The sequence below is a fragment of the Acanthopagrus latus genome, chromosome 8 (assembly GCF_904848185.1).
Source record: "Acanthopagrus latus isolate v.2019 chromosome 8, fAcaLat1.1, whole genome shotgun sequence".
Lineage (NCBI taxonomy): Eukaryota > Metazoa > Chordata > Actinopteri > Spariformes > Sparidae > Acanthopagrus > Acanthopagrus latus.
In genome coordinates this window covers 20,398,777-20,415,059 of record NC_051046.1, presented here as the reverse complement: position 1 = coordinate 20,415,059, position 16,283 = coordinate 20,398,777, and the positions used below count along the sequence as shown (strand labels likewise).

The window sequence follows — 16,283 nt, the reverse complement described above, 5'->3', positions numbered from 1 at the left end:
TCTACCCTCTTTCCTTTTGGTAGACCACTTTCTGATTCCAAACGTAAAAAGTAATCTCTGAGCTGTCCTCCCATCAGTAAACTACCAGATCAAATTATAATATTACTGTATGTCCAATTACGCCATCTGTGCACCATCTGCAATAATTCAATGGAATCAGCTTTTTGTCTTTATAAACCAACACCTGGCGATTGCACAATGGAACGGTATGGAAACACACAGCACAGGAACTGTAAAACACCCACCTATGGAAAGCATGATGCAGGTATAAACTATGTGGGCAGGTAGTAATTTAAACAACATGTACTTGTGCTTTACGTTGGCCTCAGGGGCAGGTTTGTTCTATAACATTAACACGGCTGTCATAGCTGCTAAAACATAGGACGCAAAGAAACAGGAGCAAACTCTGATTGTATAGCTTTATTACACTGACAAAGTTGATTTTACATTACTTAGGAACATGTACCTTCAGGATTTCTTTATGGACAACAAAATCATACAAACACCAACACACGGAACATACAGTGTTAAGCACAGACAATTTGGTGGAGAATCACGTGACCAAAGTGACAGCAGATCTTGCAGTAATGATCAGAAGTTGAATGAGCCTCCACCCACATGTTAAGCAGACAGATGTGCAGCTCCCACACACATCCCTACGATCCCCTCTCTGTATTTACAAAAATGGCAGTGGTTCGTCTTGAAAACAAATGGTCGATACGGTGGCTTTGTTCATTGTTCGTGGCACTCACCACCGGTCTCAGGCTCATTATCAATACAAAAATATAGTACAGCAATTTTCTTGTCATAGCAAACATTCATACCTGTCCGTGAATGGCCCAGTCACATCAGCAGCCATTCAGATAAAAACAAAAACAAAAACATAATCTGCTACACAAAAAAAAAAAAAAAACATAAAAAGGGGAGTTGAGCATATCAGTGCTTTGCAAGTTTTAGTTGAAAGATATTGTTTACTTTGCACGACAGTTAATGAGGCTTAAGTGTCTTAGATAATATGTTGTTTTTAGCCATTGGTTTCCATTCCATTTCTGTAAAATATGTAAATCAGACTCTTGAAATTTCATTTGTGCAATCCATTATAGTGTATCTCATGTAAAAAATAGGCTCAGGGAAAAAGACATTTGGCTTTTTTCTATCATATTATCGTCAAATATGTAAAATCTGCATGGAAATTAGTACAGGTTTTTATCTAATTTATTTTGAATACATGTTTCATCACCTTAACCAAAAATATATCACAATATAATAATGATTATAAATAATACTGCAGTATGATATAAATTGGTGCACATACAAGAAATCTATCTGCACTTTAAATATATTACCATACAACAATAATATATCACCGACTATAACACTGACATAACTTTTTTCTGCGTTTAATTTTGTAATAACTAACAATGACATAACTTTTTCCGTGCCAAATATTTGGTTCAATATGCCATTTAATAATATATTCTTTCCTTTTTCAGTTGAGGATTGTTTTCAGTGTCAAAATATACTGTCACTGCTCTTGCCTCATAATTTATGGACATATGCTTTAAGTCAAGCAAGTTTCAAAAATCAGATTTTTTTTCTGTACAGAAATGAATGGAGGCCAATGGCTGCCTTAAAAATGGTAAACTGAAGTGTAAGTTGCAAAGTATTAACGGCAAAGAAACTAAAATTTGCTAACACACTGGCATATTCTTTTAACATGAGAATATTCTTCATAATGACTCAGTTATCCTGATTCCAAAAAAGTTGGGATGCTGTGTAAAACACAAATAAATCAGAAGATGATCATTTACTAGTCCCTTTTTGACATATTGAAAACAGAGCAAAGACAATATAATGCTTTGCCTGATTCAAACAAGCTGGGACAGAAGCAAAACAAGACTGTGGAATGCTCCAGAAACACCTATTTGGAACATTCAACAGGTAAACAGGTTCATTGGTAACCGATAAAATAATCATGATTGGGCGTGAAAGGCGCATCCTCGAAAGGCTCTGTTATTGTGTCGTGTCACAAGCAAGGCAGGGGCGAGGTTCACCGCTTTGTGAAACACAGGATTGAACAAAGAAGATTACTAAATGGGCTCAGGAACACTTTGTAAAACTGTCATCAGTAAAAAAAAAGTTTGTTTGCAAAAGATAGCATTCTGTTTTAATTCACATTCTGCACAGCGTCTCAACTTTTTTGTGTTCAGCTCTCACTGGTAGTAACATAATAAAGCCAGATGAACGCAGGGGCCTTTTGAGGTAAAACCTTTAGTTGAGGCTCTTGGTGAAAGCTTCAGGGAACACAAAGCTCTTTGATAGCAATTTGACCAAAGGTTATTCAATTTACAAAACAGATAAACCTTAAGCCGTCTAAGGGTTTGACTGCAAAACCCTCATATTTGTCTAGGTATTCTTTTTTAACAGTTACAGCATGTTCTCTGTCAATAAATGCAAGTTATATACAGTTCGTCAACTGACAGAAAATCCCCAGGACATGGTTCTCATTTGTTTTCTTTCTTCTTTCCAAGGAATCCTCAAAGCTCTCAAGTTTGTACACGTTGTAAGAGCTGTGCTGTTGTGACGCGACGAGACATTTTAGATTTTTGCATACAAATAGGAAAATAAAAGACACTCCTAATCATTTTCACTGGAAACATCTGGGGCTGTCACACAGGTGAGTCACGGCGAGGCTGCAAGACTTTTTTTTCTTCCTCCAAGCACATCAAAAGCTAATCGCCCAAAGATAGTTATACAAATAAAGCATCCAGTGAACTGCACACATCCCACCTCACACCTACACTGTCCTTCCCATGTTACCGACCTCCAGAGAGCCTCGGTTTACTCACCCGAGGCGGCGCCATCTATCAAAAACAGGCTTCGTTCTCTCAGGTATGGGGTGGCATATAGTCTTGTTTACGGCGTGTGGAGGTGTGACACAATACATGGCCATTTGTCAAACATTCACATTACAGACAGCAGGGAAGGTTGGAGCCACGTCCGCGTATCGAAGCACATGCCACCCAAGAGGAGAGCGGAAAGAGAAAATCCATCCTCCTCCTGCATGGGCACAGTCGATGAGACTTAGTGGGTGTTTGACTTGTAGTGTTGTGCTTCGAGGGGGAGTTCCTGGGCCTGGTAATTGTCTTGTAGAGGACACGGGAAAGCTGACCTCATGCTCCCTGGGGTCGAAGAAAGGTCCGAAAGGTCGACCGAGGTCGATAAGGTCATTCAGGGATGCTTGAGAACGTCAAAGGTTGATGGTCTATGTACATTGATTGAACAGTCAAAGCTGCAACAGCTGTGGTTTTTACCCTCAGCATACAGTGTCCAGTGTTTGGCAAGTACATACAGTAGTTCTTCATCACCTCATTGCTTTCTTCCTTGCTCTCTTTCTCAGTTTCTGCATCTTTTTTCCACCTGTCGCTCTTCCCTCAAAATTCCTCTCTCAGGTGCAGCAGTCTCGCTCCACGTGGCAAAAGAGGTGGGACTGGTTCGGCAGGGATGTGGAGGTGGAGGGGTCGGACAGGGAAGACGAAGTGGAGGAAGCGGTGGTGCTGGAGGAGGCAAGGAGCGAGGGGTAAGGGCTCATCTTGTCGATGTTGACGTAGGTGGTGTTGAGCAGGACGTAGTGCTCGCCGCTGAAGCTGGAGAAGATGGCGGAGATGCGAGACACCAGCTCGGAGAAGGAGGGCCGCCGCTCCGGCTTTGGGTGCCAGCACTCGATCATCACCGTGTAGCTGGAAGGGGGAGGAGGGGAGAGGAGTCAGAGCCAAGATATTTTCTTTTGCATATTTCAGATAAAGAAGTATTAACTGTGCTTCTATGGGTTTGTTTCACAAAAGTGCCTTTTATTGGGAAATCTAACTTCTTACGAAGCTCTTTGGCAATGTTGTTTCTAAAATTACAAGTACGGGAGTAAAATAAGACTCAATAAAAATCAAGTTATAGATAAGATGCAAGAGTTTTTGTGTGTCACATGTTCATAAAAGTGCGTAAAGTGAAATGCTATCAGGCACTGGGCTAGCCTGTTAGGATGCTAACTTTAGTAGCTACCTCTGCAACACAGTACACATATGTCTTTGTCATGGTGTCAAAACTGTTACTTCTTCACATTCTATTGATAAGTTTTGTGCATTTTTTGAAGGGGACCTATGATGTTTTTGTTTTTTTGTCCTGTATGTTCAGTATGTATGTTCTCGCTCTTGTCCTTGCACAGGTTCTTGTGCATGTAAGTGTAGTTCTTTAACGTTATAAAGGTCAGTCTACACCAACAGAAGCTCCTCTTAATTAATTTAGCACAACTGCTCTGTTGTTGTTAAAGGTGCTGGATCAGATGTGTGTGAACTGTCCAATCAGAGGAGACTGGGTATTCAGGGTGGGGGGCCTTAAAGAGACAGGAGCTAAAACAGGGTCTCTCAGACGGAGGGGGAAAACAGTGCCAACATGTCTCCTTTAAACTAAAATTCCTACATATTGCACATTTAAGCAAATCATTCAAGAATTGTATCAAGCAAAAATGATGAACTTTTACCAGCTTCTCAATTTTTACTGTTTACTGCTTTTTCAGATTTATATTCTAACATGTCCTGCTTTTTGACTTTTAGTTGAACAAACTAGTAATTCAATGACATCACCTTGGACTTGGACTCACTACACCATTACAATCAGGCACCTCATGTTTGAATTTTTATTAGAGCAGCAAAACCTAGTTAGAGTTTGGCTTCTAGGCTTCGACCTCATCACATGAGTCTGCAGGGTGGGGAAGGTCATGTGTATATCAGTGCAGCTCGAGTTGCCTGCCTGAACTAGCTCGCTTATATCACTCTATTTGATAAAAAAAAAAAAAAAAATAAATCAAAAAACTTTTTCAGTTCTAACACTTTTTGACTCCTTAGACTCCTGAAGCAGGGTTTTTTTCCATGTCACAATAAATCAACTGTTAGCCACCATTTCAACCCTGAAACTTGAAAGAAACTTAGCACAATAGATATTAATAGTTCATCTCATGATTCAGTAGATCACAAACACACTGCATGCTAATAATTTCAATGTGCCTCAAAGCTAAGTTTGGCTTTCACACCAACAATCCATCATTTTAAAAATCATTTTGCGACAAAGCTTTTCCCCCTGTCAGAGGCTGACACCTCTCAGATATTTCTATTATTCCCTTTCTCTCTCCATGACTTGGCAGAGCTACCTCATCATTGTTAGAAATGAAGAAAAATGGCCTCATTACCACACGTCCAAAGTATCTGCCAGAGACTGCTATCGGCGAAGCGACCAGTGAACGATCAGCAGTGAAGAATTGCGGGAATGTTTGGAGCCGTGCATCACTGCCTGATGTCTCCGTTTAATTTACAGCTTGGGAACTTTGGGCCTCTTCCTCCCTCACCTGAACACTCCCACTCCCCATTTCAATTTCCACACACACTCCGTAGGCATGCAGTGTACCTCATGACGCTATCTGCACCCTGTGAGATCACACTTGGCATTCGTTTCACATAACCACTGGGTCAGAGTTTAATGGATAAGGACAACTCAGATACTGTGGTGCTGAGTGAATTTGCCGTATGCGCTGTTTCGACAACGCTTTCCTGTGTTTTGATTCGACATTTTTATATAAATAACTTCATGTTTTGCTTTTGTCTATCACTCATTACTCACAAAACCGAGACTGCTCATGTTTGAGCTGCGTCAGGTGGCTGCGGTTTGTTTATCAGCAGGAAAGATCGTTTTTTTCTAACTGACTGAAGTTCCGTAAAGATCGACTAAGTTTCAACAGTCAAGCGGCCTGGTTTCAACACGGCACATCACTAGATTTTGCCTGGCAAACTTGCCTTTAAGCAGTTCCAAAGAAAACTGAAAAAGTCCAACTCTTGTTGACAGAAAAATCAGGCGAATAAAGAAAAGCTCAGCCCTGCCAACACGGCTCTGTTCTGTGTGATGGCTGCTTTATTGGAGCGCTGGCAACAAGTGCTTAGCGACAAAAAGGAGACAAATAAAAAAAAGAAATACTACGCTGGCATTGGCATTGATTTCCATTTCAAAACTTGCTTTGTGTTTCGTGGTGAAGCGAGAAAAGTGACTTTTATTTGACCCGCGGCTGTGACGAGATGTAACGCTCGACTGAGGAGACTGAAGAGCTGTGAGTGTGTTTCAGACTCTCGCTGAGGTGGATGATGGATGGCCTAAACTTGAGTGGCTCTTATTTATGCCTTTGAATGCTCGTGCACCTCTTTCACCTCCTCCAGTCTTTCCCCCCCTGCTGCTCTTTCCCTGATTTCAGACTCTAGCTCTTTCTTCATGTTGTATTTAAGTGCAGCTCTCCTCGCTCACACTAACTGAGCCGTGGCACTTTGCTAGAGGACATGAATGACAGGTGTAAAGTATGTATATTTTAATAGATGTGAGTATGAGTGTATGTGTGTGTGTGTGTGTGTGTGTGTGCGTACAGGGCGTCGGGGCAGAACTCGGGCTGCAGCAGCCTCCTCCCCTGCAGCAGGAACACGGTGATGTCGAAGGAGTTCACATCAGAATAGGGTGGGGCTCCACGGGTCATCAGTTCCCATAGCAACACTCCAAATGACCACTGTGGGAAAAAAAAAAAAAACAAGAAATGATTTGAGTGAAGAGAGCGTGAAATGAAAAAAGTGGTCCAAAATCACAATTTTCCATTACGGTCCTCACCACGTCTGACTTGGTGGTGAACTTGTGTGTCTGCAGGCTCTCCAGGGCCATCCATTTAACGGGCAGCTTGACTCCACTCTTGTTGTGGACGCTGTAGTACTCTTTATCATAAACGTCTCTGGCAAGGCCGAAGTCCGCCACCTTCACCGTGTAGCTCTCATCCAGCCTGTCAGGACAAACAAGAAATTACGCTCTCTTCTATTCATTTGAACCACAATCTCTTTTTCTCACTTTGGTCCCGCCCTTCAGTTTTACCTTGATCTGTTGTATATTCTTTTCTTGTTCTCCTTTGTTCCCCTTTCTTTCCTTCCTGTATTTCATTCTATTTTGGTCTCATCTATTGGACCTTGCTGTACATGCTCACGAGATATTGCCTGAATGAATGTGAACTCACATGCAGTTCCTGGCAGCTAGGTCTCTGTGGACAAACTTCTTGCTGGCCAGGTACTCCATCCCTCTGGCAACCTGCAGTCCGAAGCCCATCAGGTCCTTTACTGTCGGGTTCTGTAGGAGACAGAACCATCAGAGGACTGTGAGACCAAACCGCTGACTTGGTCTGAAATCATTTTTGTTTAAACGTGTGATGCAATGACTGGACTCTCTGCTGCAATCACTGTTTTGCACATGATCTTAATACAATTTGAACAAGGGGCCATGAACTGTATCAATATGTATTGTAAAAGCCAGTGAATAAATCACAAAATACATGTATGTATGTTAGTGTACATACGTGTCCCTCATCGCGGATGAAGTTGCGCAGGTCGCCGTGCTTCATGTAGGGCAGGACCACCAGTGGGGAACCCTCCGGCGGCAGGCAGATTCCCAGCAGAGAGAGAACGTTGGGGTGGCTGAAGTCCTTCATGATGATCCCCTCCTTCAGGAACTGGGACACCTCCTCCAGATCTGTGATGCCTTTAAAGAAAAAAAAAAAGAAGAAAACAGAAAGACATGAACATTTTGGAGATGAAGAAAGATTCATTCCACAGGGAGACAAGCAGAGACTCTGGAGAATTGACATCATCCTGGAGGTAATTCCTTATGTATCTTCAGGGAAAAAGGATGATGATGAAACTCCCTGAATGTCCTCACCCAGACCTGACCCACGCCGAACTCCCATTTGCCAATTGCATCCCTGCCTCTGATGTCCCGCACTTTGGCCGCACTGACTCAGCTGTAATCTGGTTAGAGATGGAAGCTCTTCATGTCTTGAGTAAAGCAGCTGATTGGCCCTTCAGCTGAGGTTAGACCCCCCAAAGATAGAAAGAGCTGACATTTGATTTCAGAGCCTCAATGTGAAAATTAAGGAGGAAAATTACATTATCGTCGTGTGGAGGGTCATACCCTCATCATTCTAGAAATACAGTATGTGTCTTTGGCTCTTCTACTTTCAGCTCCTCGTCTTAAACAGTCATCCCAAACATAACAAAAGAAGGCAAAAAGACAATGACATGGCGTCCAGAGAAATCACTAAACTCCATTACATTAATAAAAGGTCCAAATCCCAGAGGACAAAACCCCGGCAGGTCGAGTTCATCCCAGCCCTGCTGTAGGTTCTGCACTGAGCTTTCCTCCACATTACTCCAGCATCAATCTCCCTCCTCCAACTGACAGGTTACACAATTAGGGGGGACCCTAATGCCGTCCTCACCATCGGACGCTCATTCATCACCATCAGCTCCGCCGAAAAGAAATCAGGGCTCTGATGAGATGAGATCCTTAATGCTATTGGAGCCTCATGATATCATACAATAAGTATGCAATATAAGCAGACAGAGGAGGGAATAACTGTGACTGGATGTGAATACGTTTGGACAAGGGGAGAGTGTGCTGAGAGTGCTGAGTGTGTGTGGCGTGTGTGTGTGTGTGTGTGTGCGCGTGTGTGTGTTTTGAGGGAAAAGCAAGAACTGCATTTGAAGTCATGACTCAGGAAGTCCTGATAAGAAACAATATAAAACCTGAAATGTCTCCTTTAATTGGTCATCTGCAGCATTTTTGTTAAGCTTTTGAAAACCCTTCTAGTTTAGCACGGCATTATTTAAAATCCAAACAGCAACATTTACACCAAAAGTGTGCAAGCAAATGTTTCTGTCTCTTAACTGCAGGCATCCACTCATCAGAAAAAAATCTGCTTCCAATTATCAACTGTAAAACACAAATGAAAGCCGTGACAATCAATGAATTTGTTAAACATGTGAAGGGAGTTTGTACTCACGGTTCAGGGACTTGACGGCACAGTGCTGCTTCTGCCCGTCTGGCTCCAGCAGAGTTCCGTGGAAAACGCAACCGAAGTGACCTGCAGGTTACAGCGCGGCGTGTTAGTCACAATAAGTCAGAATCAGTGACTTCAGAACCTCACGTTCAAACCTGTTCAGAAGGGTTGAATCAATGATTTCTTGTTTTGTTGGGACTTGATTGTTTTTGAGCTTTTTTAGGTCTTGTGGACATGTTTGTTAGACAGTAATGAGCGCCAGAGTGTGTGCTTTTATTTTGGCACGGCATAGACGCAGACTGAGAGCGACTGACAACCACATTCCTTTTTGCGCGCACATACTTGGCCAATCAACTTGTCACCTGATACTGATCAGATCTACCGTGACTTGTTGTTTAACGTACTTTCCGATGAGAAAGTAAACAGTTTCTACATCTTGCCCGTAAATGACACCATCAAACTAACTACACTTGCGAGACACTGCACGCCGTTCAGGGATTTTGTGCTCATGGCGATGTTGATTTTACATCTTGGCTTGTTGCAGCCGTCTTCTCGACAACGCTGTTATGATTAAGATCATGCGTTCAGCCAGTTGGCTCCATGATCACATCAGTTCCCGATCAAATAAAAAATGTTCCTATCCACTGCTGATGCATACAAATTAAAGTTTGGCACAGAGGGATCAAGGTGAATTCATGCATTTAGTGCACGCATCATTTCATGCACATTCTGGGTTTTAAAACAAGTATATCTGACTCTTGCGTGTGTGTTGCCTGTTTTCACACCTTTAACAGCCAATTCTGATTATCTCAAATTGCCATCACCCTTGCACTTAATCTGCCCCCTAGAGAAACCCAGTATGGAGCTTTATTCATTAATACCCCCACAAGCTAATAGGCTATGCCAAACCCCCTTGAGTTATTGTGCATTTTATTGAATTATATCTCTTAAGACACGAGGGCCTGCCCAAGTCTGGAAGGGGTGCAGGAATAAAATGAGCGCGGCGTTCTCCTATCACGTCCCCGCAGATGGCTGACGGTGTTGGATTACGACTCCCAACAATGGACCCTGGGAATACTAGCTGTGAACAAATCATCCTACGCCACTTAAGAAAAAAAATCCTGCCTCGAAATCCAGGCTCTTTTCTTCAGGGGATAATTCAGCTGAGGGGGCAGAGGGCTGTTCTCTGTGACATGAAGGGGTTTTGGGGGTCTTTCTCCTCTTGACGTTAAATTTGATCCATGGGTCTGACCCGCCTACTTAAGCACCACTATATGAGGTGATTTTCTGTCTGCGTGTCAAGCTTGCGGTTTGATAAAGCGGGCAATTAAGCTCTTTGAGGTTGACTCAAGCTTTTGTGTAGCTTTACATAAATCCCAAATTTAATCTGAGATGATAGTATCATTCCACATCAGCTGCAATCCCATCATGAATTGTACTGTAACAAATGTATTTAGCACCTAAAGTCAGAAGTAACAAATGTGATTTTTTTTTTTTGTGATGCTAAATGTGTCTGCAGTTGTCTGGAGGACTCGATCATGCTGCTACCAATCGTAACATTTTTTTTCCCCTTTACCTTCAAGGCTTCCAGGATCAACCCTTCCCTTGGTGTTTGTACCCACCAGCACCCAACGGCTAATTGCCATCGCACACTCAAGCATATGGTCTTTTCTTTTTTTTGTACTTTTTGCATTTTTCTTAATGCAAAAACATATGTGGTATTTGCAGGATTAAAACAATGTAGGAAAGATGAATCAGTTAGATGAATATTATCATGAAACGGTTACAAATACGCGATGACAACTAGACGATTGGGAATAAATATATTTCCACAATGTACAGCTCGTCCTACACGATGCAGGAACACACCTGAAGCTGGACAACAGTGGCAGCTACTATCCTGAGTGAGTCTGTGGAGTGTTTCAGTAGGTTAACTATAGCTGCACATGTGCATGAACACACTGATGGTCTACAGTACATCAGGGTTCATAGAATAGTGATTTCAATCCCAACAGTGATTTGTCAGACAATATTTAATGCTTTACTGAATTATTTATCTCTTGTAGTTTATTTCCTCCTCATTTATGATCGTGCTCATCCATTTGTAGCTGCTATAAAAAAGATTTAATCCGCCTCTTGAGGCTCTTTAATGCATTCTTCGATGATAACAGAGCATCAAAAGCGCTGCATGCCCTCAATAGGCTCTGGCATTTTTGGCTACGCTGGCACTTGGACTAATGATCGAACAGCTCTGCATAAATGCTCTAAAGGCTTGGTTACAGCAGTTTGTATTGACTGGATCTTCATATATAACGTTTTCAAATACATAAATGTCTGCTTTGCTGCTTTATTTTGCACATTGACCAGCCATTAGCTACTTCTTGGGGAAAAGAAAAAAGCTTTTTTGCCTGGAAATGCACAGGGAATGATGATTATCTTTTTGCATCTGCCATGTTTAGAGTTCATAGTGGATGAACTGGGTAGCTAATAGGGGAAGTAGTATTGATGAATAGACAAAAAATACCTCTATAACAAAATAAATTACTTCATCAACAGAAAATATGGTGAAAGCGGAAACACTACAGTAAGGTCCTACCAAGAATCTATCTCAAAATGGAGAGACCCTGTGTTGTTTCATTTTCAAAAATAGTGTTTTAACAGTAAATGTAGTATTTTTTGGACTGACCTCTGCCGATGACCTGGTTGAGGTGGAGCAGCAGCTGCTCCCTGGCGATCACCACATGTTGCACCTCAGTCAGCAGGTCTGGGTGGAGGCAGGATGGGTCGATGTGGACCGGGGCCATCAGTAGGGGTGACACCAACTCGCCATCCATCCCCAAACTGATCCCACCACCCAGCGCCCCCAGTCTGGGAGATAGCAGCTCCCCATTGCCGCCGTAGATTGGAGGAGCCCCCCTGCATGTCTCGGGCCTGTCGTTGCCCTGATCTGGAGTAGCAAAGGAGATGGAGGGGGTCAAAGATCAGCGACTGTATCAGCAGGGCCTCCAGAAGTCAAGGTGTGTTACATGATCAGAAAGGGGCAGCTACAAAGGCAGAGAGCAACTTGACACTGCGGTGGAGGGGAGCTGAGCTGGAAAAGCAAAGTTTCTGATTTCTCCGCTGATGTGAAAATAAATGCAGGCAAATCTTACATACAGACACACAGGAGGACTATAATACATTTACAGCCACCGATCTACACCGCAGCTCTCCCTGAGGACAAGCATTCGTTCATTAGTAAGTCTACCATCTCAGATTTGAAGCCTCCAAGTCACTTTTTAGCAGCAGGAGAATTACTTTGCCCATCACACTCAGGATCAGAATACATGGAGCCCCTTTATCGCCCCCAGGATTCAAGCTTAGAAAACCAAAACCACAGGCGACTCTGAACACAGGCTCTGAAATCCATGTCTCACTGGCAGATTTTCTACTGTGCTGATACTAAGAACTGGTCAAAATTTCTTAGATATGACAGGTGAACAAGCAGAAGTGCTTTTCCTTATTTCCTTTCCACTGGAGGTAAAATGACAGATCATTGTCTGGAGAGAAGGGAGGGCATGATGTTCAATATCAGCATGTTTGAAGCAACAGGCAATAGCACCAAAAGGTTACTTTGGGTCATACAAACTGACTTTCAACATTTATGTTCTGCAAAGTCCCACTAGTAAGCACAACACTGTTTATAAAAAAGTTTGGATGAATCAGCCTGTATTTACAAGAATCAATAACACTGATGAAGTAAAACATTAGATACATTGTCTTTGTGCTGTTTTCAATTGAGTACGTGGCACCAAGGGTTATCAAATCATCAAATTTTGTCTTATTTGTGCTTTACACTGCAACTTTTTCTAGGAATCACGGGTGTATTATTCTGATCACGATGTGTAACCTACTCCACAGAGATTATCATTTATTCTGCAGCTCTGTGGTGTTTGTTAAAAGCCTTTTTATAGCATATTCTTGATCTAATGCTCATTAATTCTGCTCTTTGATAACATCTAAAGAAGACATTTGAGATGTGCTGCCCTTTCACGTTTCTTTGGGAATTGGCTCACTGGATATTTTCGGTCCAGATCTCCGCTAAGAATTGCTGAAGCAGTGCCTCCTTTTTTCAGCTCAGTCTCATAATGATGATTAGTGGGAAAGATCTTGGGAAAGTTGTTCCTAACTTGAATTTTGAGCAAATTTATGTTTGTCTATTTGCTCTGAAGATCACGACACGACTGCAAAAGAAAGATAAATTTCCAGTGATTCCAACAGTGTGTATATTGTGGCTGTGTTTTTAAATGTGCCTGACATATAACTGATGAGGGGGAACGTGAGTTTTGACATGAATAGAAGTCGTGAGTTGGCACGGGAGTTATGATGATCTACACTGGCCACATGGAAGATTCTGATCAGCTTCTGATAAAAAAAAAACAAACAAAAAAAACAAAACACCAAAATGATTTGAAATATATCAAAAACATGTGTCCTGAAGGCTACAGGTGTTAGTTCATATTGTCTTAGGCATGCACCACTAGCACAGTGTTCAGCCCCACAGGGAGGGAAGCAGGTAGATGGGAGGGAGGGAAGCAGGTAGATGGGAGGGAGGGAGGAGGGGTGTGGGGAAGGGGAGGGGCTTATCTGGTTGACGTACCCTCCAGCAGGGTTGTTCTATAGTCGACTGACTCGTGGGAGACCATTTCGTTAGTGGGGCTGACGCTCCTCGCGTTAGCCAGCCTGTCCAGATGCTGGATGTGACCCCGGCCATCATACCACACCTCAGACAGATCTAGAGTGGAAGACAGAGGGAAGGGGTGAAGGAGGAGTGCATAGAGGGAAAGGTGAGAGGGAGGGGCGGGATGATGAGATAGAGAGAAAGGGAAGGAGGAGGAATGAGACAGAGGAGGAGAGGGGGAGAGATAAGAGCGTTACTAAGAAAGGCGAAGCAGTTCACCAGTGTGCCCCACGCACGAACGTCCTGTAAACCCACCAGGCAAAAACAAAACCCCAGCAGACACACATGCGCACAGGTCACAAAAGACACACTCGACTCCTTTTGTGGGTATGCAAATGGACGAGCACACACACACACACACGCACACACACAAACCCACACACACACACAAATGGCTAACACACCAGGGTCAATTCAATGTTTGGTTCTACATCTTCAAATTGTAAAAAAACTTCTTGAAACTATGACTGATACTACATACTGTACACATGCATAATGTATTCTGTTTTAATGCCTCATATCTTTACATTCCTGTTATTTGTGGTACAGGTCAACCAAGCACATATATCATACTCTGATGTTTGTAAATCACTTTCATCTTGATTCACTCACATATTTCATTCTTGTTGGCAGATTTTTAAAATCTACACATTTTTTCTCTTTTTTGCATTTAAACTGTAATCAATTTGCAAACATCCTGCCAGATATTTCATAAAACTTATCATACTTGACCTGACTGTAGCATCTGATGAACACATATCAGATAACATATCAGAGCAGATAACATTACAAAGTCTTGTGAAATCAATGCCAGTCGGTCACTGTCTGAGTTGAGGATGTCACAACTGTGTAGACTGCAGGATCAAACTGACCTTTGACCCTGTGACCCGCGCCACAACCCGACATCTCTGCACTTACCATCGATGTGTTTGTTCCTCCTCCACATGAGCAGAGTTCCCAGCCCGAGCAGCAGCAGGCTGACGCACACGCAGCCCACGATGAGGCCGGTGTAGTCCGGCTCCTGAGCCAGCGTCACCTTGCCCAGGTGCCTGATGGAGTCCGCCTGGCGCCACTGAAAGAAGTGAAGGGATGTGATGGAGTTTAAGGACGTGAATCTTAATAACACCAGTAATTACTATTGAACTGCCCTCCATCCATACTGAGGTCAGAGGTCAGATTCAGTTACTTAAGCGCTGGTAAAGATTTAGTGTCGGGGTCTGAATCTCAGCTCAACAGACCTGACGTCATTGAATCGTCTGGGTGGTTTAGGCTCATTTTTGTGTCCATAGTGTAGATTTCATTTAACTTTTAGGATTTATTATACAGTATATTCTCAATCCTACTCTTGAATATTACTTACTAAAGGTAGGTATGAGGTATTTCAGCATCTCCATTGTCTTCCACTCCGCTACAGCTTGGAAGGAAATGACTGTAATTTTTTGCTGCACCTCTTTCTTTCTGATAACTTTAGTGACTAGCTACTTTGCAGATTGCATGCTGCATCAGAGTGCCACATTTTTAAATCATTTTTTAAATTTGTAATCGGATAAAAATACAAGAATTTTGATAATGAGTGAGCATCAAAGGGGAAATGTTTGGCCTTGGCGGAGGTATGCGCTCTACTGACTTCCATTCTAGCTTCTTACTGAGCGTCTCTGAAGAGTCGACTGGAGGCACGAAGTGAAATCGAGCCTGAGACGAGCATGAAGCAGTGATTGCAGCAGCACAGGCCTGACAAAGCAAGTGTCTGTGGATGTCTCCGGTCACAGACTTCAGGAGGTCACTGACTGTGAAGGACCTGACGCTTAATGTTAGAGACTTAATTGAAGTTCATGTGGACGTGTTCACCTACACGCTGCCTTGTTTTCCCCTAATTGCATCATTTAAAGAAAGTGTGTCTCTGTCTGAACTCTGACGGGCAGCATGAAGGCATCTGCTGGATAAACAGAGGCTACCACTGTACACATGACACTCAGAGTATGTCATGCATGGCATACATGGTGGTGCACATACAAGCATTTAAAAGGCATCCAACTGGCATTCAGACATATGGTATGCAATAACACACGCATGCACACACAGCCACAGACATACACGCACACACGCACACACACACACACACACACACACACACACACACACACACACGGACTGTTGCCTCGGTCTGGAGGCAGATTACATCAGTGACATTGCTTTTGCCATTATTAGGTTTAGTGGAAATGAGGTTTCTCCTGCAGATGGGATGGTGCTTGTGTGTGTATGAGTGTGTATGCTGGCATGTCTAGAGATAGGGGATACGTGAGTGTGTGCGTGAGGGATATTGGCTGACCATCCCCTGAGATAGAGGCTCTCCTCTGAAGGCCAGTTCACAAGTCAACAGCGATGGGGCTGATAACGTCGGGTTGGAAGTGCGACGCTGCCTCACCAGAAGGCGGGCGGTGTTATCTTTAAGGACCACACGAGGACGTCTGAGGCTCGGCATGTCATATTAGTCTGTGTCATAAAGGTCTTATCGAAACTCATTTGACTAGCTTGGTGGCTGTTTGCTGCAAAAATGATGCGACAAGTCTTGAGCACCTCCCAGAACACAAAAGTTTCATTATGATTCGGGATGTTCAACGCACTTCTTTTTCCCCTAAGGCTCATTTATGCCTCTGTTACGCA

At 43.0% G+C, this 16,283-nt stretch overlaps 1 protein-coding gene across 1 annotated transcript in view; it reads right to left on the bottom strand.

The window, feature by feature from the left end:
• Positions 1-400: 400 nt before the first annotated feature.
• The window catches only part of met (MET proto-oncogene, receptor tyrosine kinase), a 72,374-nt gene continuing 56,491 nt past the window's right edge, over positions 401-16,283 (bottom strand). Inside the window, exons 13-21 of the mRNA XM_037107940.1 lie at positions 14,538-14,691; positions 13,539-13,673; positions 11,586-11,846; positions 8,903-8,983; positions 7,421-7,602; positions 7,085-7,194; positions 6,691-6,856; positions 6,456-6,592; positions 401-3,740 (exon numbers count right to left, since the gene is read on the bottom strand). Of these exons, the coding sequence (XP_036963835.1) occupies positions 3,449-3,740; positions 6,456-6,592; positions 6,691-6,856; positions 7,085-7,194; positions 7,421-7,602; positions 8,903-8,983; positions 11,586-11,846; positions 13,539-13,673; positions 14,538-14,691 (1,518 nt within the window). The 3' untranslated portion in view covers positions 401-3,448. The remainder of the gene's footprint in view (positions 3,741-6,455; positions 6,593-6,690; positions 6,857-7,084; positions 7,195-7,420; positions 7,603-8,902; positions 8,984-11,585; positions 11,847-13,538; positions 13,674-14,537; positions 14,692-16,283) is intronic.